Genomic DNA, 23,468 nt, shown 5'->3' with positions numbered 1-23,468 from the left:
CACCCCTACCTTAGTTTGTTTAAACCAATGATAAGAAATGACTAATTAAGAAACACATATACATTTCTACACTGCAAGTCTTAATGCTTAATTCGAATTTTTTGCTCAGATCCGATTTTTTTGTTTGGCTGTTCACATTCCCTTTTAAAATGTGGCCTATATCAGATTCCAGTGTGAACCATTTGCGGTTTGACCATCATGCGCAAAAGAACAATAACAATGACATCAGATGCAGCACGCTGTTGCGCTAAAGTTAGGGAGGTTATGGAGTAAAGTAAAGTAAGCATTTTTGCTTTTATTTCAAAATGTTTGTGTAATGACAGCCGTAACATGAATGAGCAGGTGCTGAGGAGGAGAAGAATGAAGAGAAAGAGAGCCAAATTGCCTATTTTGGCCTTTTGCGGGGTTATGGCTGCAAATTCACTACAGAGGTCTGTGTGACCGGATGACAGATTTTCACATCAGGACCGCTACGGGCCTCCACCAGAGTTTCCTCTGGCTCTAGTTCACCATTTTTCGGGTCGTATCGCATGCGCTCACGCTCCACCTCCCCGACGGTGCGGGCGAGACGGGCCGGTGGGTGCGCCCGATTTGAGTGTTCACACTACTTCTGAAGAAGTCTGACTTGGTCACTTGACCCCAAAAAAAAATGTTTTGGGCCACTTTGGCCTGCAGTGTGAACGTAGCCAAATGATTACTGCCAAAAGTAGCAGGAATGAGAAATGTGAAATTGGGCCAATGCCAATATTTTTGATTATAGATTCATCTGCTGATTATTTTCTCAATTAATTGATTATTGTTTGGTTCGTAAAAAACAATGTGTCCATCCAAATGTCCATCACAAATTTCCCATAGTCTATGTGATACCTGTTAATGTCTTGTTTTGTTCAACCAACAGTAATAATTTACAATGATATAAAACAGAGAAAAACCCTTACTGGATCAAGCTGGAAGCAGAGAATGTTTGGCTGACGTATCTTCTGTCAGTTGACTGATGGATTCATTCATAATGGTTTTAGCTCTAATGTGAAATGAGTAGATCTTTCTTCAAATATTTTCTGTAGGATTAAAAAAGACTTTTTTCCCGTTGCCTGCGTGTGAGCTCATCTTTTTTGTGTAAAGGTGTTGCTTTTAATGTTTGGATATAAAATCTATTTTGATATTTGTTTCAACAGCTTGTCACACATTGTATCCAAATATTAATCACTCATTCAGAATCTGTTATTTTGCGTGGGAACAAAAGGTTCTTTGTTAAAGGTCCCTTGGCATGAAAATGTCACTTCATGAGGTTTTTTTTTTAACATTAATATGAGTTCCCCCAGCCTGCCTATGGTCCCCTAGTGGCTAGAAATGGTGATAGGTGTAAACCGAGCCCTGGGTATCCTGCTCTGCCTTTGAGAAAATGAAAGCTCAGATGGGCCGATCTGGAATCTTCCCTTTGTGTCGTCATAAGGGGAAAGGTTACCTCCTCTTTCTCTGCTTTGCCCGCCGCCCACAGCTGCCCAGAGAATTTGGCCCTTCCATGAGGAAATAGAGCTACAACCGTGGCTGCAAGCTGGTCAAGGCCACACCCCCACCCTCTACCTTGCCCCCCCTCTCTCCTCCTCATTAACATTTAGAGCTACAGATGAAGAAATGGCACATCCTAAGGAAAGCTCATTGTGGGACTGGCTCTAGTGGCTGTAATTCTGCACCAAGGCTGAATTTCAGGAAAGAGACTTCAGATACAGTATTAGGGGACCACTAAGGTCTATATAAAAGAGACTTCAGACACAGTATTAGGGGACCACTAAGGTCTATATAAAAGAGACTTCAGATACAGTATTAGGGGACCACTAAGGCCTATATAAAAGACACTTCAGACACAGTATTAGGGGACCACTAAGGCCTATATAAAAGAGACTTCAGATACAGTATTAGGGGGACCACTAAGGTCTATATAAAAGAGACTTCAGATACAGTATTAGGGGACCAATAAGGCCTATATAAAAGAGACTTCAGATACAGTATTAGGAGACCACTAAGGTCTATATAAAAGAGACTTCAGATACAGTATTAGGGGACCACTAAGGCCTATATAAAAGAGACTTCAGATACAGTATTAGGGGACCACTAAGGTCTATATAAAAGAGACTTCAGATACAGTATTAGGGGACCACTAAGGTCTATATAAAAGAGACTTCAGATACAGTATTAGGGGACCACTAAGGTCTATATAAAAGCATCCAAAAAGCAGCATGTCATAGGACCTTTAAGAAGAAACCTTAAAAAGTCTTTAAATTGTTCAGGAGCAATGCTGCTATTCCAATTATTACTTAAACAGTTGCAATAATTCAAGGGATATTTGTTGTCTGTTAATGTTACATTTGTCGACATCACTTGACCCTGACACAGAAGAGAGTGTTTATAAATCTGCAACAGAAATGGGGAGACAGGGAACAAGAAACAGAGAGGGATGGAGGGGGTGGAAAAAGACAAAAATAACAAAGGCATGTGTCTGTCTCTCCTTGGTATTTTCCACTCTGTTGCATAAAATCCCTCCTTCCCTCTTCTCTATCCCTTCCTCGGTCTCCCTCAGCTCCTCCCTCCTCCCTATCATTGGTCAGCTGGTCGGCTCCACTAAGCCACAAACTTATTCTCGCCTCATCCAAGTGGCTCAGAGTCCACTGAGGCAAAGAGGGGAAACGGGGAAGGAGAGCAGCAGTGTGACAGCCAGCATCAGTCACATTGGAGCAGTCCGAGTGAGCAGAGGAGGTGGGAGATGATTGGCAGCCTCTCTGCTGCTGAATTCCTCCTGATCATCTCTGATTGATTCTTTCTGTTTTCTACGACTCTCCAGCAGCATGAGCTCCTCATCAGCCAACGTTCGCAGCAAACGCCTGCCCTGTGAGTCATTTTTAAAACTTCTAGAGCTTTTGCAGAAAATCATCTTTTCAGTTCGGGTGGATATTTTGAGATGTAGCTGCAAGTTTGCTCCATTAACTCAGTTTTTATTTTTTAGATGTAGAGCAGGACTTTAGAGGGGCAAAAATGATTCTCCATATTTGGTCAGAAGTACAGCACACACACAGATTGAACATTCAAGGCAAAGACACAGAAACTTTAGCTACAATGAAAGCCTTTCCCATTTCATGTATCACCTTTTACATGTCAGAAATATATTTTTTTAATATAAAATTTGATGTCTATATTATATTAATTGGTGTCAAATTAATGCCAAGTAAGTCAGGTTTTATTTATTTATGGTGACACCACATTTATTCACTGGCATATGCTGTGTGTGTGTGTGTGTGCGTGTGCGTGTGTGTGTCAGTGTAACAGTTCAACCAGTGTGTTAAATAGCTGCCGTTGTGTTGATGTTTCCTGATATGACTGGTCCAAGTGCTGCGTCAGCCAAAAAAATCAGACAGGAATGTTGAATCATCACCCTGAGTAATGTCCACTAATACCAAACACTCTCTTTGTACAGGAACAGGGATGCATTCCCCCCCCCCGCACACACACACACACACACACACACACACACACACACACACACACACACACACACACACACACACACACACACAGAGTGGGGCAGGCTTGGATTAGGGCCACCGCAAAGCTCCAGACAAAGATCTCTTATTTCTAAAGGGATTGTGCCTGCAGATCTCATGAGGGTCGACTGCAGCTTGTTTCACAAACACACCAACCCAGTGAGGACACACAGACCTGAAATTGAATTAGTCCTAGTGAGATCAGTTTGTGATTTCATGAGCCTAAAAAGGATCAGGGCTGCAGCTCCAGAGAAGAAGTCCCCCATCTGTTGCTCTGCCCACGGCCTCTGTGCCTCTATAGTCCGCTCTGTCACGTTTTGATTATTGTGGGAATGTGCCAGAGAGTGGCACATTGGTGTGCTGTGGAGTGAAGGACTGGCCAGCTGTTGAGAGCATGTTACAGACAGCAGGCTACTGCGTGGAGAAGGAATTGTTTCTCCATGTATTCTTAGCTCAGTCCCCTTGGACATGACCCAGATAGGACTGAGGAGTAGATTCTGTTTAATGAGCAAATTAGAGTGGTAAAAATCCATATCATGTACTGTCTGTATCTTTAACTGATCACACTCTGAGGGATACGTACAGTATGTATTCTGCTATGCTGCTCTGCCATCTAGTCACTGGAGGTTAAAGTCTGAGCTAGAGGGGATACAGATGAAAACATGCTGAAGAAGAGGAACATGTGGGTGTTTTCTTTTACCTCCTTTACCCCCATCTCTTCTGAATTAGTCTCGCTTTGCCAGACCATACTCCAAAGCGCGCTGAAGGAGGGTCTGCCTACTCCACATAGCATTCGGGGATGGGAGTAAAACGTGTTCTGGTTTAGTGGCATTTCTTTAAAAGAAACCTCAGATTGGACAGATAGTCTAGCTAGCTGTCTCAACTTACCATGCAGAGATCTGAGGAGCAGTCTACAAAAGTCCTCATAAATCCACAGAATTTAAAATTCCAATACAAAGAGAGTGGAAGAAAACGGAAAATACATGCAGCCGGCGGAATTACTTCTGAGTTAATGCTGGATTCACACTCGTTTTCCTGATTTGTTTCTCTTGAGCACCTGTGCATGGCTACAGCTGCCTACCACTGAAAATGATGATGTCATGTTGAGGTAGTTTACATTCTACGTATAATCTTTTTGCCACTTAGGACAGCGAGACAAGCTGTAAAAACAACACTGACATAGTATCAGCTTATACAGTTGCTAAGGTCAACTTGTAACAGGATAAAGTTGCCACACATCGAGCAGATACAGAGAAACTGTTAAGCGTTTTTGGGAAAACGCTTAATGGGAGTCGTGTTTGCGACCACTTGATGAATCCAATATATACCTCTGTATCAACTCCTGAGTAAAATAACTGGTTCTTTGGCAGCTAAATGCTCTACTATGTTCACCTGGGTAGAAGCATTTTTTGCTGAAGATAGCCGATTCCTGCAGCCATAAACAACACTTTTGCACTGTTAAACCAAAACAGCAGAGCTTATAGACAATAAAACGCTTTGTAGAGCTGAGGGAAACTGTCGAGTTGAATAGCAGTTGTGTGGGTTCGTCACGAGGGGACCCCCTTTCACATTACATATAGTCATTTAAATCATTGCTATTGTAAAAATATATGAATTATTGCAACTTTAAATTTGACTATTTTTACTACCAACTAATGAAAAAATAGATTACATTATTTCCAAACTAAACGTTACTCCAGGCAGTGTGAGAAGGCGTCGAAACAGCATTTAGAAATGAAAAATTTGAGAGTAGTCTGGTTGCAGACCTCTAAATCATGGCACACATCTCCAATTATTTCATCAATTGAAAGGTCTGGTGTTGTGCTTAAGTGGGAACAACATGGAGACATCATCTTTCTATGAAAGAGCCAGAAAAAAAGGCAACATGAAAATGAAGCGTGGATAAAACTAACACATCAGTACAGGTTGTTGTAAGTTGATTTGATTTGGGTTGAACCAGGGGTGATTTCTCTCCCAATTAGTCAAGTGTAGATAGGGCTGTGTATGGTTAAAAAACATTCAATACCGGTATCTTTTTATCTATTTTTCTGCTCCTACTACATGAGCCCCATCTCTGTGCGTAATGTAGAGTTTTTCCTGCGTGTCTCTATGCTGTGTAAAGTTAGACAGACAATCACAAACATTATTAGAAGCATGCTGCATGCTTATTGGCTGACTGACGCTGATGAGATTTACTTCTTAGGTACTGAAATTGGGTATTGAATGACGAGGCATTTTGCGATACGCTATACTTTAGAGGCAATTCGGTCGGTGCCTCAAAAGTATTGAATTCGGTACCCAGCCCTAAGTATAGATCGTACTTTGTGTGAAAAAATATAACTAATATATACTGGCACTGTCAGACTGATATATTACCAGAAATGTTTCCCTTTTTTGGGGGGCAATTCAGTCGCTGTTGTTAACACTTATTATGGTCTGTCAGAAACCAGGAACACTAACAGCATCACTGCCTACCAAAGTGACAAAAGCAGACACACACAGATTATTCTATTATAAACAATGCCTCTTGGCATGTCAGCACTTTAACTTAATTATATTGGTGTGATTATACTAAACAGCCTTGCGTGGATGACTGAATAAGGTTCCCATCAATTCAACAGCCTAAGCTGTGCAGCCCTGGGGACATCTCCTCCTCCTCTCATTAGTTCTCAACAAATCCATCTACTCACTGTTCAGCTGAATCCTCCGTGTATAATCAGAGCTAATGCCTCGATGCATACACTGAGTCTTACACAGAAAGATAGCAGCAATCTATCATGTCAGCACTCTTCCAAATGTGTGGAACTTGTAGCACAAATTCACCTGTTTGCTCAGTTAATGATTTGGAGTTTACTGAGGGGTTGCTGGAAGGAGAACAATTGTATTCCTCTGACTATCATAACAGGCAAAAACAGGTGGAAGTTAAAGCTGCTTTAATCAATACTTTTATATTAATAATAAATTAGGTATAATGCCGCATTTCTACTGCATGGTACGGCATGGCTCTACTCAACGTGACTCGATCTTTTTTAGTTTTTTTTCCGCATTAGCAAAAGTTGTGGGAAAATAGGCCACCTGGTGGCTTTTTTTCTTTTTTTTTTCTCTGTCTCTTACTTTTTTTTGGCAGCACCTCGGTCCAAGCGAGCTGAATCGATACCAGAAGGTGGAGTTAAAGCACTGCAGACCACTGATTGGTCAGAGAGAATCGTCACTAGAAACGTCACTTGCGCGACACAGTAAATGGACTGCATTTATATAGCGACCACTCAAAGCACTTTACACTACAGGCAGCATTCACCCCATTCACACACATTCATACTCTGGTGGCCAAGGCTACCATACAAGGTGCTCATTAGATAAACATTCACACAATTTGGATCGATTTGGGTTTCAGTATCTTGCCCAAGGACACTACGACATTAAGACTGCACAAACCCTCCATTTTTAAATAGCTAAGCTACTGTCAATAGCGGCCACAATTTTTTTATTAACTCGACGAAAATGGCAGGCTGCAAAACTACGGCGTACACTATAAGTACACTATACGTACACTATGCAGTACAACTGATAAAGGTTGCCAATGAAATGATTCAGAGTGTGGCGGTGAAGATGATGTCATGGCAGTTTCATACGCTGTTGCTATGGCGATGAGCTGAGAATCCCGTCTACACTGAGGGGGTATTGTCCACAGTAAAAAAACGAAATAGAAGAACCTGGTACCGAAAGTGAGTCGAACCAAACCATGCAATGGAAATAATCAATCAATAAGTGAAAGCACCTGTGGGTGTGCAAGGGCCATTTTAAGGTAAAATGAATTTTAAAAAAAATAAAAAAATCCGGGAAGTTTGGGGTCCTCTGCTGGAGCTGCTACCCCCGCGACCCGACCCCGGATAAGCGGATGAAGATGGATGGATGGACAAACAAAATCCATCAAAGTAGAATAAAATTGAAGATTATGAAAAAATAGACAAGAAATGCAGTTTTTACTGCAATACGATGGACTATTACTGTAAGTTGCAGCAAATTTGATAAAGAAAAAAATTATTACATTTAAAAAAGATAACAAATCCAGCACTTAAAGTCAGAATTATTCTTGGAGTTTACAGTTACCAAATATGAGACAGCATCAAATTCAACTGTATATGGTTTAAAAACTGTTATCTTATAAATCACACACGTTTTTTGGGATTGTGATAACATGAAGTACATTTTTGTTTATCTTTCTGTCCAGTCAGTGCTTCAATAAATCATGATAAAATGGTGTTTAGTCTTTTATAGCCGGCGGCATCTGCAGGCCACCCTGCCTCAGTCTCTATAAACAGAGAAGAGATGGCTGAGACACGGTGTTGCGTTTAGGCAAACATTCCTACAGTTCTTCCAGCTGAAGTGAAAATAGCTTTAAACCTCCCTCACAAACACGGGCAGAGGCAGCTGTTGCAGGAAGAACAGGGAGCCGTGTAAATGTTAAAGGGATTGCAATGCGAGAAGTAAGCAGGTTTCCCTCTTTGTCTCTTTCTCTTAGACAGAGAGAGCCCTAACCCTATGTACTCGGTAAACCTTCACTAGATCATTTATTGTTTTCGAGTGTGATTACAGATTTAATCATCAGTATCAGTGTTATCCGTCTGTTGACAGCCACTCCAGATGCACTTTGCTTTTACTGTATCAAGAGGAACAAACCCATTAACACAAATGTCTTTATTATAGGGCTTTGCTACTTTACCCATGATGATTAATACTCCAGGTAAAGAGTTTTTTATTTTTTATTTAATTACATTTGTTGCTTTTTTAGTGTTAGTTGTCTGGCCCATACAGAGAACTGAGCATTATTGGCTGTTTGGATTGCTTAAAAATATTAATTAATCTTATTATACTGTCCATTACAGTAATAGTTATTCTGGATAAGAGGATTTGTAAATATAGAGAAAAGTACTTTGCCAGCTGGTGAAGCCTATTGTGTTGATCAGAACTTATGACAATCTGTTTGTGGGCTTCTGGAGAGCAGTGGGACAGGACACTGACCTACAAACAGTTATATTGTCAGTCTGGGTATAATCAGGCAGAAGGGAAGGAAGGAGAGGGTTAACACTGATGTCATTGTTGTCCTGACGGACTGGGCTGATGGAGCTGGACACTGCTCAGAACAGCCAGATCTAATATGCAAATGAAAACACACACACACACACACACACACACACACACACACACACACACACACACACACACATAGTGCCTAACCTTAACCCTTACCCTCACCCTAAACATAACCTAATTCTAACCCTAATCCTAAAGCCACATCTTAACCTAAAACAGCCCTTTAAACTTGTGGGGTCCAGCATTTTGGCCCCACAAAGCTGTCCGGACCCCACAATACTGGACTCCTGGTTTTTGGACCCCACGAATGTAGTTAAACAAGAACACACACACACACACACACACACACACACACACACACACACACACACACACACACACACACACACACACACACACACAGAGCATATGCCAGTGAATAAATGTGTGGTGTCACCATAAATAAATAAAATTGCCATAAATCATTTCCTGTCCTTGCAACTGGAGCCCAGTAAATGGCAGCTTTTTGGAGAGAAAAGAGGGATTTCAGGGAACCAAAAATAAATAAAGTGCGACACAGAGCAAGTGCGTAGTCTCCACAGATATTATTGTCTATTTTACAGCGTTACAAGCGTGGCCCCTTGTCTGTTTCACTTCAGTTTAAAGCACTATATGTTCTGAGGAATGAGAAAAAGATACGGAACTGCAATTACTTGACAAGAGAAAACTGTAAGACGGGAGTAGTGAACTGAGTTTTTTCTCAGGATGTGCTGATGTGTTAAAGCACACAACATCACCTTTCTAATGTTAGTGATGCATTAGCACATTGCATTCATAGTTGCATCTCTGTTGCTGTTAGAGCAGGATAAAACTTCTACCCTTTAGCCAAACATTCGCTCCACAATTCTTCACAACCACTTAGACAACATGAATTACTGTAACAGCCCTGGCAAGGAGACTGATCCACTAATGATCAGCTGTAGACTGTTAACAGCGTGCTGCTGTTGTGTCACTGTTCAACGGGTTCGTATGATATCGTACAGAAACTTATGCAAACCAATTTGTATGATATCGTACGAAAACATGACAGTTAAATTTAGCGGTCTTTACAGTTAAATTTAGCCGACAAAAGGGGACTTTGAGCCGAGGACAGGGCACCGCAAGGTGACACCTGCTATGTTGTGCTGAAAGTTACGGAAGAGACTCTTGGTAAAAATAACAAGACATCCGAGGGAGAGCAGAATTCCTTCTCTCCGTCCTCTCCATGCCTATAACCCACACCCTTGTGTTGACTCACTTTTGACTGACCTCTCTCCCGTCATACTCTAGACATCCTCCTACTTGTTTTTAGCCTTTCTGCAAGTGTTCCTGTCCTCCCTGATCTTTCCTCCATCATTATTCTTTCAGCCTTTCTGTGTTTACAGCCACTGCCTCCCTTCTTTTCACCATATCTTTCTCTTTGTATCTCCCTCGGTCTTGCCGCAGCTGAGAACCCATCTATGTGAATTAAAATCTCTTTGCTCCCAAAGAAAGTGTTTGGGTGGAAAGGGCAGCCAGTCTATTCATAGTGGCCTCAGACCAAACAAGTGTTACCTCAGAGTTTCCTGCCTGTTCCAGTGTTTAGGATGCCTCAACTATTCAATATACACCCACAGAGTGTGTTTGAGAGGGACAGAGAGGGAGAGGAGTACACTAGTACTCAGCTATGGAAGACAAAAAAATTACTCATTCATCAACTAGAAGGGCGCGTCTAGTGCAGTCCTCCACCAAAAACGATATTGAATGGGTTCTTTCTTGACATGCTTTACCCTTTCACTGAATTTGATGAAAATCAGATGAGTAGTTTTTCCGTAATCCTGCTGACAAACAAACTGAAAACATGACCTCCTTTGCGGAGTTTATACTTAAATAGATAAATAAATAGAAATGGGAAAAACGCCATTGATATTTATTATTTAATTAATTCATTGCCATATTTATTGATTAATTGATGTATAGGCTACATTTCAGAATTAAGGATGAATAAGTCATTTTTCGTTCTCCATACAGAGGGTCTTATGTACACAGGGAACAGGAGAAAAGCCAATGCATTGCCCGATGCTTTGTCTTAGCAGTCTGGTATTAAATCTAATGGCTGAGAGGCAACACATGGAAGTGTGTAGCACCACCACAGCCATTTAAACGGGAATGACCTCATCCATTTGTACAAGGAAACTACTCAGAAAAAAGCCTCGGCTTGGATAAATAGACTTAAAATGATCAAAGCAGATGAGGAAGCAATGGTTCCCACTGGGGTTTCTGTTTTAGCCAGAGCTGCTCCTGCATCCAATGTAAAAACAACTGGATCATCTGGATAGACAGTTATCACTGCTCTGTTCTCCTGTGACCTTCTCTTTAACCGTCACAGGGGAGTCTGCCACTGAGCTCATATTTTCACTTGGCACAGTGATGGGCTAATGGCAGCCTGTGGGGGACATGGAGCCCTCCTCTCCCTTCATTAGTAGCCTTCAGATCAATGTGTTGCCTCTGCTGTTTGTGCAGTTGGAAAGAGGCACATGACATGCAGATACTAAATAGATCCAGAAAGTGACCTGATTCTTAGCATTTGTGCTTTTGTTATGTTTCAGATATAGATATGTAGTTAGGCTTAACACAGTAGAGCATTGAACAATCTTACGGTCATCATGTTAGTATCATATGATGCATTATATTTGCTGTCAGCTGCCGGTCTGCTGAGAAGTCATGACGCAGTTTTTACAGAAATTTGATTAAACTGAGGAATAGGAGGAATTTAACAAACATGTCATGGCTAATAAAGAATATAACTCTACTAAACAAATTAAAGGCTGAGTTTAGGTGTATTCACACTCCACTACATCCAAAATGATTTCCTGTAAATGGCATCATGTCTTTTAGAGTGCAGGCCAGTCCCGTTCCCTTACATCGGAGCCTTTGTCTGGCTCTGAATGGGCTCTTTCTCTCTCTGCCCCCTGAGCGGAGGATCTGGGTTTGTCTTTATGTGGGGAGGCAGAGTGGCATGCATACACGTTCGGCCCGCTCTGTCTGTCTCTATCTTTCTGTCTGTTCCAGTCATGCTGCATGTCCAGCTAGTTCTGACCCCCTGATCTATGACTTATTCTTATTATTCTATTCTTTCTTTAGTCCCTGAGCGCTAAGAGGAAGGAAGGAGGGTGAGACAGAGAGAGAGAGAGACAGGCAGGCAGAAAGAATGTTTAACAGAAAGGAGGATAAAAAAAGAGAGACAGACAGAAAGAAATACAGACAGAGACAAAAAAGAGAGTGACAGAGGGCAAAAAGAAACACCGAAAGGATAGAAAGAGAGACAAAGAGAAATATAGACAAAGAGACAGAAAGACAAAAAAAGAATGAGAAAGAGAAAGAGAGAAAAGACACAGAGAGTGAAAGACAGAAAGAAGAGACAGAAAAATGAGAGACAGAAAGACAGAATAGAGAACAGAAAGAGAGAGAGAGCGAGAGAAAGAATAAAAAGATAGGACAGAAAAAGAGAATGAGAGAGAAAAATGATCATGAAGAGAGAGACAAATAGAGACAAAAAGAGACAGAAAGACAGAAAGAACATACAGAGAACAGACAGAAAGAGAGACACAGAAAGAGAGCCTGAAAAAACACAATAAAAAGATAGAAAGACAGAAAGAGAGAGAGAAAGAGAGAGAAAAAGGACATAAAGAGAAAGAAAGACAGAACGAAAGAAAGAAAGAACATCAGGTCAAACCCATGCCTGCAGGTTGTTTATCCCTTGAGCAGCCACAGGCCCGTCAGACATCTCGTGGTATGAAACTAAAGACTTTGGGCCGCAGCAAACTGGACATGTGATCTCATCAGCAGTGGACACGCTGGCCAGGCTTTTCTTGTGGAAGACGATTTCCCCGTGTGAGTGGTTGCACTAATCAGAGGTCACCGGAGTCGTCCGCGGCCAGGGAAGCCGTATCGATCGAGGTGATTCAATGGAAAAAAGAACTGGATAGGGAAGCAAAATCAATGTGAGGATATACCTCTGTAGCTAACCTTTAGCTCTCCACAGGCCTCAGCCTTTAAGTAGAAACAATCAATTCTGTGATCAATCATTGGTTAACTGAGTGGGAAAACCCTCCAGGATAAGCAATTTATGTAGACCTGTAGCCTGTAATGAAAAGCATATTTTTCTTGGTTGCAGCCCAAACATGCTATTTAAGTCTTGTCTGCTCTCCTTTTGAAGGGAAAGAAAGGATAGTCATTCACCCAGTACAAATCCAGTGTTTTGACATGGCTGGTCACATTAAACAAGATGCTCTTTTTCATTTAAGCACACATGACAGGCAGCTCCTGATTGTGACTGACATCTTGCTTTGTCAGCGCTTCTCCCTTTGCATTCGGAAGACAATAGTGTTTCTTATTGTGTAACGGTGCAAGAATTTAGAGAGCATTGCACACTCAAAACTTTAGACATCTAGCCTACATAAAGACAGAAATGCTGCAAAGACATTAAGATGGCTGGCATAAGATAAACAACTTGTAATCATTGACCTCCCATCTCAGGATATCACTTTTCTTACGGAAGATTGCAACTACAAAAGAACAGATGGACCCTGTGATTTGGCTACACTGTCAGACAAGGACAAAGAATAAAAAAAGACAATATCTGTGGTTCTGCTGCATCAATATTGATCCTTTTTTTGTTTTTTTAACTGTCCATTTAACTGTCCATTTCAACAAAGTTACAGAAGTGCACCGTCAAATTGGTGCCCGCTTTTAAAGGTGGAGTCAGTGATTCTAATCCAATAAACATTTTGTCAAATTTAGCAAACATTTTCTCATAGTCCGCTAGCTGTCCGTTCTGTGTGTGCTGAAAAACAATCTGGTGTTCATACACAGCCCTGGCTTTCTAAATGGGAAATAAACAAACACAATTCCGGCTACTCTCTCTCTTCCACATCCTCGCCCACGAGGAATGGAGCTACAATATGATAGTAATAAAACGTAAATAACATCAGAGATATTACCTTGGCAACTTGATATAAAAATCTGTATTTGTTTGGGGATTGGGTGACAAAAATCATAAAATCTTTTTCCAGAATCGCTAACTCCACCTTTAAGCTTTCAGAAAAGACAACCAAGGAATCAATCATAATAGTTAAAGGGGCATATCATTAGGATTATCTCATCTTGGCGTTTGGAGACTACAAATCAATAACAGAAAGCATGTTGTAGAAGTTGTAGACTACGTAGACTAACTGTGGAGTTTGAAAAATATCAGCATTCACCAGCAAGGTATATCCCCGACGTTCCACTCCAGGATTGCTCCGTTGCCGACGGAAATTCCGCCGGATTTCACTCATTTAGGCCGGATATCCGTTGCCTTGGGCTTCCTTTGTGTTGGCATTTTAAACCTCTGGTCGATTTATGAGGACTATGATTAACCTTTTCTCAGATCTCTGCAGGGTAAATCCAGACAGCTAGCTAGACTATCTGTTCAATCTGAGTTTTCTGTTGCGCGACTAAAACTACTTTTAAACGTACACGTTCCACCAAAACAAGTTCCTTCCCGAGGCTATTTTGCAGAGGCAACGTTGCTCCATACGGCACTTAGCATCGCCCAAGGCGACTTTGATTGCTTTTGAAGAAATGCCAATAAACCAGGGCACGTTTTTCTCCCATCCCAGAATGCTATGGGGACTTGCCAGACTCTACCCCGCAGTCCCGCGGTGGAGGAATGTCTGACAAAGCAAGACTACCAGCAAGGAGCAACTCAAATGAAAATGCCTTTGAGTGGCGTTATGGGAATCATAGGGTCCAGCATTTCTGGACCTTGACCCATACCAGGGACTAAAATGGTAATAATAATCAGATATCTCAGTTTCTGCTCCACCACCTATGACCATTGTTATTATTTTCTTTATCTCTAGCAGGGTATCTGAAAGGTACCCCTTTAAAAGAAGCTACGAGAAGAGAAGCTGGATCTTTGTCAATATCTATTGCTGTCTTAGGAACTAAAATACAAGACAGGAAATAAATAGTGTTGCTAAGGGATAAAATGGAGCTGTTTGGTGCACAGAAAGATCGGATCCTGTCTGACAGGCCAGAGAACGCCATATGGCGGTGGTTTATCAGATCATTTTATTTATTTTGCTCATTAAAAACAAGACTAACCAGTCAGGCTGCACACAACTATTTAGACACACTATTGATATCATGATCACTGACCATGTGTCCATTGACGACAGGATCATACAAAATGGAATTATTATATAGAAGTAATAAAAGCATCAGTGTGAGCAAAACAAAACAAAACGAGACATTGGGATGTTTTGTTGATTGTTCGTCTATTATTTCAGCTCCATAACTTGAGACAAACACATAAAGTGACAGTATGGTCACTGTGTCAAGGCAGATATTGTCAACTTATGACTTTTTGCTGTCAGTATGCTTGTACATGTTCCGGGAATCCGTGTTCTGCACACATACTGTACACTGGGGTTTGAGTTGTCCTTTTCTTCTTCCCTCCAAAGCTGTCTGCCTCTCTGAGCCAGAGAGGTTCCTGCACCCAGGAGACAGGCTGTCAAACGGGGCAGAGCAGAGCTGCATTGACAGGTGCGTGTCCTTCTGTCACCACTGATGGGTGCCTGGACACGACTCATGGGGAAAGACTTCGCTGACGCAGCACTCTGAGGGCAGCAACCTGTTGCTTTTTGGCTTTTTTTTTTTTTTTTACAGTGTTTGCATCTTTTTTCATTTTTTTTTGGGGGGGGCTTTTCCGCCTTTAATTTGACAGGACAGCTAGGTGACAAAGGGGAGAGAGAGGGAAGACATGCAGGAAATAGTCACAGGTCGGATTTGAACCCTGGACCTCTGCATCGGGGCATAAACCTCTCAGTATATGTGCACCTGCGCTACCCACTGAGCCAACCCGGCCACCAGTGTTTGCATCTTTACCCCTACTACAGCAGTTATTAAGTTGGCTGTAGTTCATTATGAGACAGGTTGTCTCAATGGGAGTCTCTTCAAATTCTCAAAGACAACAGAGAATCTCTGGAATTCTTTCCTTTCCTGGTATTGTAAACATCCTAAGCGTTCTACTCTCCATCACCCAGTGGTGTATTTCACAGTGCTGCTGTGACTGCTGCTGTGACTGCTGCTCTCAACACAGGCTAGATGATCGTCACATTATTCCCATGACCTGAACGCCTCATCCAATTATCTCAATCCCTGCCCACAGGTTGTAATAGCTCCTCAAAACTCCAACATTGCTCTAATGACTCATGCAACATATCGAGTAGAGGGGGGAATAGAATAGAAAACCACTTTATAATAAAAGGCTGCAAGCTTAGATGCTGAAAGATGCCACGTTGATTTTTCTATAAAATGAATTGAAAGCAACAGTTGACTTTCTTACTTCTCGAATATATGTTATATATATATATATATATATATATATATATATATATATATATATATATATATACAGTGGTGTGAAAAAGTGTTTGCCCCCTTCCTCATTTCCTGTTCCTTTGCATGTTTGTCACACTTAAGTGTTTCGAACATCAAACCAATTTAAACAAAAGTCAAGGACAACACAAGTAAACACAAAATGCAATTTGTAAATGAAGGTGTTTATTATTAAAGGAGAAAAAAAATCCAAACCATCATGGCCCTGTGTGAAAAAAGTGATTGCCCCCCTTGTTAAAACATACTATAACTGTGGTTGTCCACACCTGAGTTCAATTTCTCTAGCCACACCCAGGCCTGATTATTGCCACACCTGTTCACAATCAAGGCATCACTTAAATAGGAGCTGCTTGACACAGTAAGGTCCACCAGAAGATCCTTAAAAGCTACACATCATGCCGAGACCCAAAGAAATTCAGGAACAATTGAGAAAGAAAGTAATTGAGATCTATCAGTCTGGAAAGGGTTATAAAGCCATTTCCAAAGCTTTGGGAATCCAGCGAACCACAGTGAGAGCCATTATCCACAAATGGCGAAGACATGGAACAGTGGTGAACCTTCCCAGGAGTGGCCGGCCGCCCAAAAATTACCCCAAGAGCGCAGCGACGACTCATCCAAGAGGTCACAAAAGACCCCACAACAACGTCCCAAAGAACTGCAGGCCTCACTTGCCTCAGTTAAGGTCAGCGTTCATGCCTCCACCATCAGGAAAAGACTGGGCAAAAAATGGCCTGCATGGCAGAGTTCCAAGGAGAAAACCACTGCTGAGCAAAAAGAACATCAAAGCTTGTCTCAATTTCTCCAGAACACATCTTGATGATCCCCAAGACTTTTGGGACAACATTCTGTGGACCGATGAGACAAAAGTGGAACTCTTTGGAAGGTGTGTGTCCAAGTATATCTGGCGTAGAAGGAACACTGCATTTCATAAAAAGAACATTATACCAACTGTAAAATATGGTGGTGGTAGTGTGATGGTCTGGGGCTGTTTTGCTGCTTCAGGACCTGGAAGACTTGCCGTGATAAAAGGAACTATGAATTCTGCTGTCTACCAAGAGATCCTGAAGGAGAATGTCCGACCATCTGTTCGTGTACTCAAGCTGAAACGAACTTGGGTTCTGCAGCAGGACAATGATCCTAAACACACCAGCAAGTCCACCACCGAATGGCTGAAGAAAAACTAAATGAAGACTTTGGAGTGGCCTAGCCAAAGTCCTGACCTGAATCCTATTGAGATGTTGTGGTATGACCTTAAAAAGGCCGTTCATGCTCAAAAACCCTCTAATGTAACTGAATTAGGACAATTCTGCAAAGATGAGTGGGCCAAAATTCCTCCAGGACGCTGTAAAAGCCTCATTGCACGTTATCGCAAACGCTTGGTTGCAGTTGTTGCTGCTAAGGGTGGCCCAACCAGTTATTAGGTTTAGGGGGCAATCACTTTTTCACACAGGGCCATGATGGTTTGGATTTTTTTTCACCTTTTAATAATTAACACCTTCATTTACAAATTGCATTTTGTGTTTACTTGTGTTGTCCTTGACTATTGTTTAAATTGGTTTGATGTTCGAAACACTTAAGTGTGACAAACATGCAAAGGAACAGGAAATGAGGAAGGGGGATATATACTATATATATCACTATGTATATATATATATATATATATATATATATATATATATTTTATATATATTTTTTTTTAAGGCCACAGCACTTACAGTCTCAGACATTTACAGTCCTGCATTTCCCCTCTCCTCATTGCTGCTGCAGTTCACCCCTCTCCACTCTTGCACACTGGATTTGCACTCAGCTTTATTGCAATGATGCTGATGAGGGGGGAAATGGGATCGCATGGTATCTCAAACAGGATTAACTCAGTAAAGGACCTGACAGCTTGCTTTGCAAATCAATCTGTGGACATTTAATAAATGTGCAACCCTGTTCAGTGTGGGTGTTTGGAGAGCTTGTTTCATAGGTGTCCTGATAAAAGCAACAACAGTTTGTTGTTTTTATCAGAAAAAGCAGTGTGTCAGTGGAATAAATCATAATGATCAACAATATCTTTTAACAATTGTGATGTATGTGATTGACTTTTCATTACCTCTCCTTAAGTCCATAACAATGGGTTCCACCTACTTATGTCTTTCACTTACAGCTCAATGTCTCCCCCTTTTGGTTACCAACATTTGCCCCCTGTGTGACTGTAAAATGGATCTGGAACTATGTGTCACCCCTTACAACACCCGGTAATCTCACTGACTAGCACACCTACCTCAAGAGTAGAGGAACTAGTCTGTTAAATCTCCTTGTATTGTGTTTGGAATGCAGCTTTACCTGCTGTCTGGCATTGAAACCCCTAGTATCAGGTATAAAACTTTACCTGAGCTGGTATCTAACATTTTGTCCTTCCTGTTGCGATTGGCAGCGGAGACCGAGCGTAGCCAGAGGCTCCCAGATGTGGACGTGGCACAGCAGTTAAAGTTGAGAGAGAGACAGCGTTTCTTTGAGGAGGTCTTCCAGCATGATGTGGACGTCTATCTGTCCTCGGCGCATCTTTGTATCCGAGACTATAAGAGACGTGAGTTGGACTGGTGGCATTTCTGTAAACCCATGCACAAATTCACATTCATATATTCACATAATTTCATTGCTTCCCCTCTCCTGCAGCTCCAATAGGCAGCGTGTCGTCCATGGAGGTGAATGTGGACTTGCTGGACCAGATGGAGCTGATTGACATCTCTGACCAGGAGACCTTGGATGTCTTCTTCAGCTCTGGTGAGGAAGAGGGGGTGCTGACCTCCCCACTGCCAGGTATGGAAACCACAAACAGAGCAGAGATTACAAGACACGCTGCACAGTTACATCCCTAACAATATTTTGTATCTGACTCACAGGGCACGGAAACAATAACAACGAGGAAGTAATCAGCAATGGACTCTTTCGACATGTCCTCGAGGGTCTTGATGCCAAGTCCCGCATGTCCTCCACATCTTCCATCTCCTCCTCTGACAGCCAAACCACCAACGCCAACGGAGGAGACACCCCCGTAGTCAGGTCAGACGATGAGGAAACACACACTGGCACAGTCAAGCGAAGAGCCGTGCCTCCAGAGACAGAGAAGGTGAAAAGTCAGACTCCATCATCGTCTTCGTAGGACACACCCTCTCCACAAAAGATCTCCACCTCGGAGAAGTGAACTTTCAAGGCCCGAACACACAGAGCCGATAATCGGCCGTTGGACAGTCTGGCGAGGGCAGTGACTCGAGTCTGTTCGGTGTGTTCCGTGCCGTCGTCCGTCCGAGGAGCCGTCGGCCTTCATTTTGGCCAATTTGACATGTAGAGTCGGCGGGGCGGGCACTGCCGGCAGTCGGACTCAAATGACCCATCTGATTGGTGGAGTGCTAACCCGGAAACGGGGAGCGAAATGAGCGTGATTAGAGTCTCTCAAAATCTGACGAAAATCTTTTAAACTGACCTTTGTCGTTCAGAAATGAAGACAGATTCAGCAACTGCACGGCCTATTTCTCGCTTAAAATGTTTTCAGAAACACGTTTCGGTGAACTATTTTAGTACAACATGAGATCGTATTCTGAACGAGCCGCCATGACAGTCTGGCTTTGAATTTCCGGAGAAACCAGACCCACGTGATGCGTTCGTCCAATCAACTGCCGGTTTTACATTTTTGGGCGACAATACAGATTAGCGCCGCCTGCTGTTATGGAGACGTATTACGTCTCGTCGCTTTGGTGTGTTCCGAGGCACTTTTTTTTTTGACCAATTTGATCAGCCCAACTGCCTTTTCTGCTGACGTCTGGCCGTCGGCTCTGTGTGTCCAGGCCTTTAGGGTGCGAGCTACTGAAAGAGGCCTCTCACCTGCGACTGTCTTCCACACACTAGCTCTTATCACTGCTTTGTACCTTTTCTTTTGAGTTATGACTTGTGGGTTGGGTTCTGTGTGTGTTTTGGAGGTGCTGCAGACCATGAACTGTAAACACGGAGATTTCCTATATATTCTCACCTGTTTCTATTCATGTTTTGGCATGTTCTGACAGACAAGATGTGTTCCCATTTCTCACGTCATCTGACTTGTTGTTGATGAATAATGAATTTTGTACAGTATTAACACAATCCACGGAAAGTAAAGCAAAGTAATAATTGGATGATTTGAGGTAAATTTGACAATAGAAGGCTTCATGCTATTAATTGTACTATTTTTGAAAACAACACATTGTCCTGCCGGTGCAAATTGGTTTTCTAGCTCCAATTGTAAATGAATCTCTAACAAGATTTCTTTGTTTTAACAATAAAGGAAGAGAGGAAAATATAGTCATGTTTCTAAAAATCAACAAAAGATTCCCTGGTTATTTTTAAATGTTTAAAAGAATGTAAAGTACTTATCTGCCTCCACGGAAGCTTAACGACGCTACAACCAGAACCTGTAGGGAAGCAATTTCCATGTGCTGAGACCACACAATGTATGTTGAAGCACAAGAATCAAATATAGAAAAAGTGAAAAGACATCAGTCTTTCTTTTTGCAAGATAGATTGTTCAGCAAATATGGCATTTAGTGTCCCAGTAACTATAAGGCAGTGTTTCAGAAGTCCCATCACTGCAATCATTGTTCAATTCTTAAGAAATCATCATGAGCACAGTTGAGGGTAATAGATTGAATATTGGCAGAATACACAAACATGCACGCATGCACGCACACACAGTAATCACCTTTAATATTTGATGTGGATGTACAGTACATGTTAGACATATGTGACATATTGCTGTTGCTATTTGAAAATATGAGCGGAAATCATGTTTTCGTCAAAACATTTTCAATGATGGTTATAAGGGGCCAGATAAAAATGTTTTAAAAAGATTTTAAACCTATTTTCAGTTAAAAGAAAAGAAAAAAAGGAAGTTTATTAATTGTCACAACCAATTATTATTTTATTTTAAATGTGTCTATTATAATTGTCTGTAGGGAAATTGAAATTCCTATGTAGCTGGGATGAAACCAAAAATAACCAAACCAAAACAGAGAAAATGGATAATTATTAATTAGAAACTAATAAAGAAAAAAAGAAAAGGTGAATATATAATAATAAATGAGTAAATTGGAGTTAATTATTAAACGATTAAACATAGCTACATCATTTGAGCCTTTAGACTTTGAGGAGAAGGCACAGAGGGTGCTGAACATCTCAGTGGAAAATGAGGCGGCGTATTTATCCTGTAAAGTTAAGGAGAGGACGCCCTCAGGCTGCCAGTAAAGGTAATGATCCTCGGCCTAACTCAGGAAAATTCATTATTGAAGTTGAGGATACCAACAACCCCCCATGGTTCAGTGTGACTGTCAAAGAGGCTATGCTGGAGGAGAACATACCCATTGGGACCTGTGTTGAGAAAGAGACTGCTGCCGATCCCGAATCCAGTCATGCAAGAGATTTTGTGTAAGTGGGATGTTTATTCCAACATGTTTGAGCTCTTATCTGGGACCTCCTCCACTAAAGCAAATTATATTTGTTCACAAGTACAAGGTAGGAAATGATCCTGCTGGCTGGAGGACAGGAGACATCACAACAGCCAAGACACTCGGAAGGTTGGTGGTTCGATCCCTGGCCCTGCAGTCCCATGTCGAAGTGTCCTTGGGCAAGACACTGATGCGCCATCGGAGTGTAAATGTGTGTGAGGGTTTACCTGATGTATGAGCGTGTGAATGGTTCCTGTACTATGTAAAAGCGCTTTGAGTAGCCGTTAAGACTAGAAAAGTGCTATATAAAACAGTCCATTTTACATTACACCAGACAGAGAATCTTCTCATGTCATTAATGGTGTCTACACCATCTTACTACCACATGCAGTGGCGATAGTAAAACTAAAAGTATTGCTAACTAGCACAAACCAATTATTTCATATTTTTATGACCAAGGATATGTTTCACACTATCTTTTATGCACATCTGACATCCCAATGACTTTGATGATCCCTTGACTTTTTTTTTATTTTTATTTTTTTACATATTCTGTGAAATATCTCAATATCTGCTGGACGGATTGGCACAACATTTGGTACAGACCTTTATGTGTCCCAGATGATAAACCATAATGACTTTGGTAATCATCTGACTTTTCTTCTAGCGCCACCATGAGGTTCAAATTTGTGGTTTTGAGGGGATTGTCTCAACAGCTGTTGAGTGAATTGGCATGACATTTGCTACACACATTCAAGCCCTCCTCAGGATAGATGTTCTTCTAGCACCACCCTAGGATCAACATTTCTATTTGCTCAATATGTTATAGCGAAACCAATACACTTCCCAGCAGCCTAAACTGTACTTTGTGTTTATTGCTAAGTTATAATGCCAATTTAAGATGGTGAAAAAGGAATAAACATTATACATGCTTAACATCAACATGTTAAGCTTCGTCACTGTGAGCTCTCAGCCAACAGTGAACTGTGTGTGTGTGTCTGTCGGCCCCATCATCACGGTAGATGCTAGATCGGATCAGTTAGACGTGTCGACGTCACAGGATGTGCCTCGTGGCACGCCTTATTCTGCCTCTGATTGGCTGACCCTGGTATTCTTACCCTAACCAATCCCTACTCCCTGTTTTTACTCCTGTGTAAGAAACTGATACATTGTCTTTAGTTAGTATCACAGTATACTGTAATACGTACAATTACATTAACTCACTGCAAGTTGAATTTTGTTGTCTCCGTCAAGCTGACAGTTCTGCTACTGATGGCAGTCATGATCTGCCAAAAAACAAAAATAAGAGTTTCAGACCAGTGATTGCTCTAGAGAAACCCTCATCACATCAAACCCTGAGAATCTAAGAACAGACTGCAGGGTCACTGCTTAGCATTCACCTTCAAACCAGTGACACAGTTCCAGATTTCTCCTAATGCAAATACCAGTAACTTAACCGTTTCTTCTCCCCTAAGTTACCGGACAGTGTCCTGGCAGTGTCCACTAATAAGATGCACCACAATCCATCTAATTGGCAAAGTCCGCCAGACGGAATGCGACACAGCAAAGTTTCGATAAGGTGTAAATATGGACAAACTGTTTTTCACTGGTTGAACTGCAAAACTTGAACTAGATTTTTTTATGAGCACAAAGTTGCATGTTTTCCTCACATACTTTGAATACATGGCTTGTGAAAGTAGGACCACTGTTTTGGGTGTGTGGACCTACTACAATTCAAATGTTTCTCAGTTGCGTCATTCTTTAACAGTATACAGAGCAAAACGTAATCTACAAACACTTGAGAGATTACAGAAGGGTAATAGTTTCCTACCTATTCAATTATAACTGGAACCAGGTTATATGCCCCATTGGATGTCAATTATTCCGATTCACAACTGTGCATTCAAATATTAAAGTTCCTTTGCTCCAAGAT

General features: G+C 41.6%; 1 protein-coding gene across 1 annotated transcript; it reads left to right on the top strand.

The window, feature by feature from the left end:
- The first annotated feature begins 2,667 nt into the window (after positions 1–2,667).
- On the top strand, positions 2,668–20,384 carry LOC144516514 (dysbindin-like). Its single transcript, XM_078247868.1, has 4 exons — positions 2,668–2,886; positions 18,496–18,648; positions 18,738–18,881; positions 18,965–20,384. The coding sequence occupies exons 1-4, from the start codon at positions 2,844–2,846 to the stop codon at positions 19,222–19,224; spliced, it is 600 nt and encodes a 199-aa protein (XP_078103994.1). The 5' UTR covers positions 2,668–2,843; the 3' UTR covers positions 19,225–20,384.
- The last annotated feature ends 3,084 nt before the right edge of the window (positions 20,385–23,468 follow it).

Source organism: Sander vitreus, chromosome 4 (genome assembly GCF_031162955.1).
Source record: "Sander vitreus isolate 19-12246 chromosome 4, sanVit1, whole genome shotgun sequence".
NCBI lineage: Eukaryota > Metazoa > Chordata > Actinopteri > Perciformes > Percidae > Sander > Sander vitreus.
The sequence above is the reverse complement of the archived record's forward strand: the minus strand, read 5'-3'. Positions and strand labels throughout refer to the sequence as shown.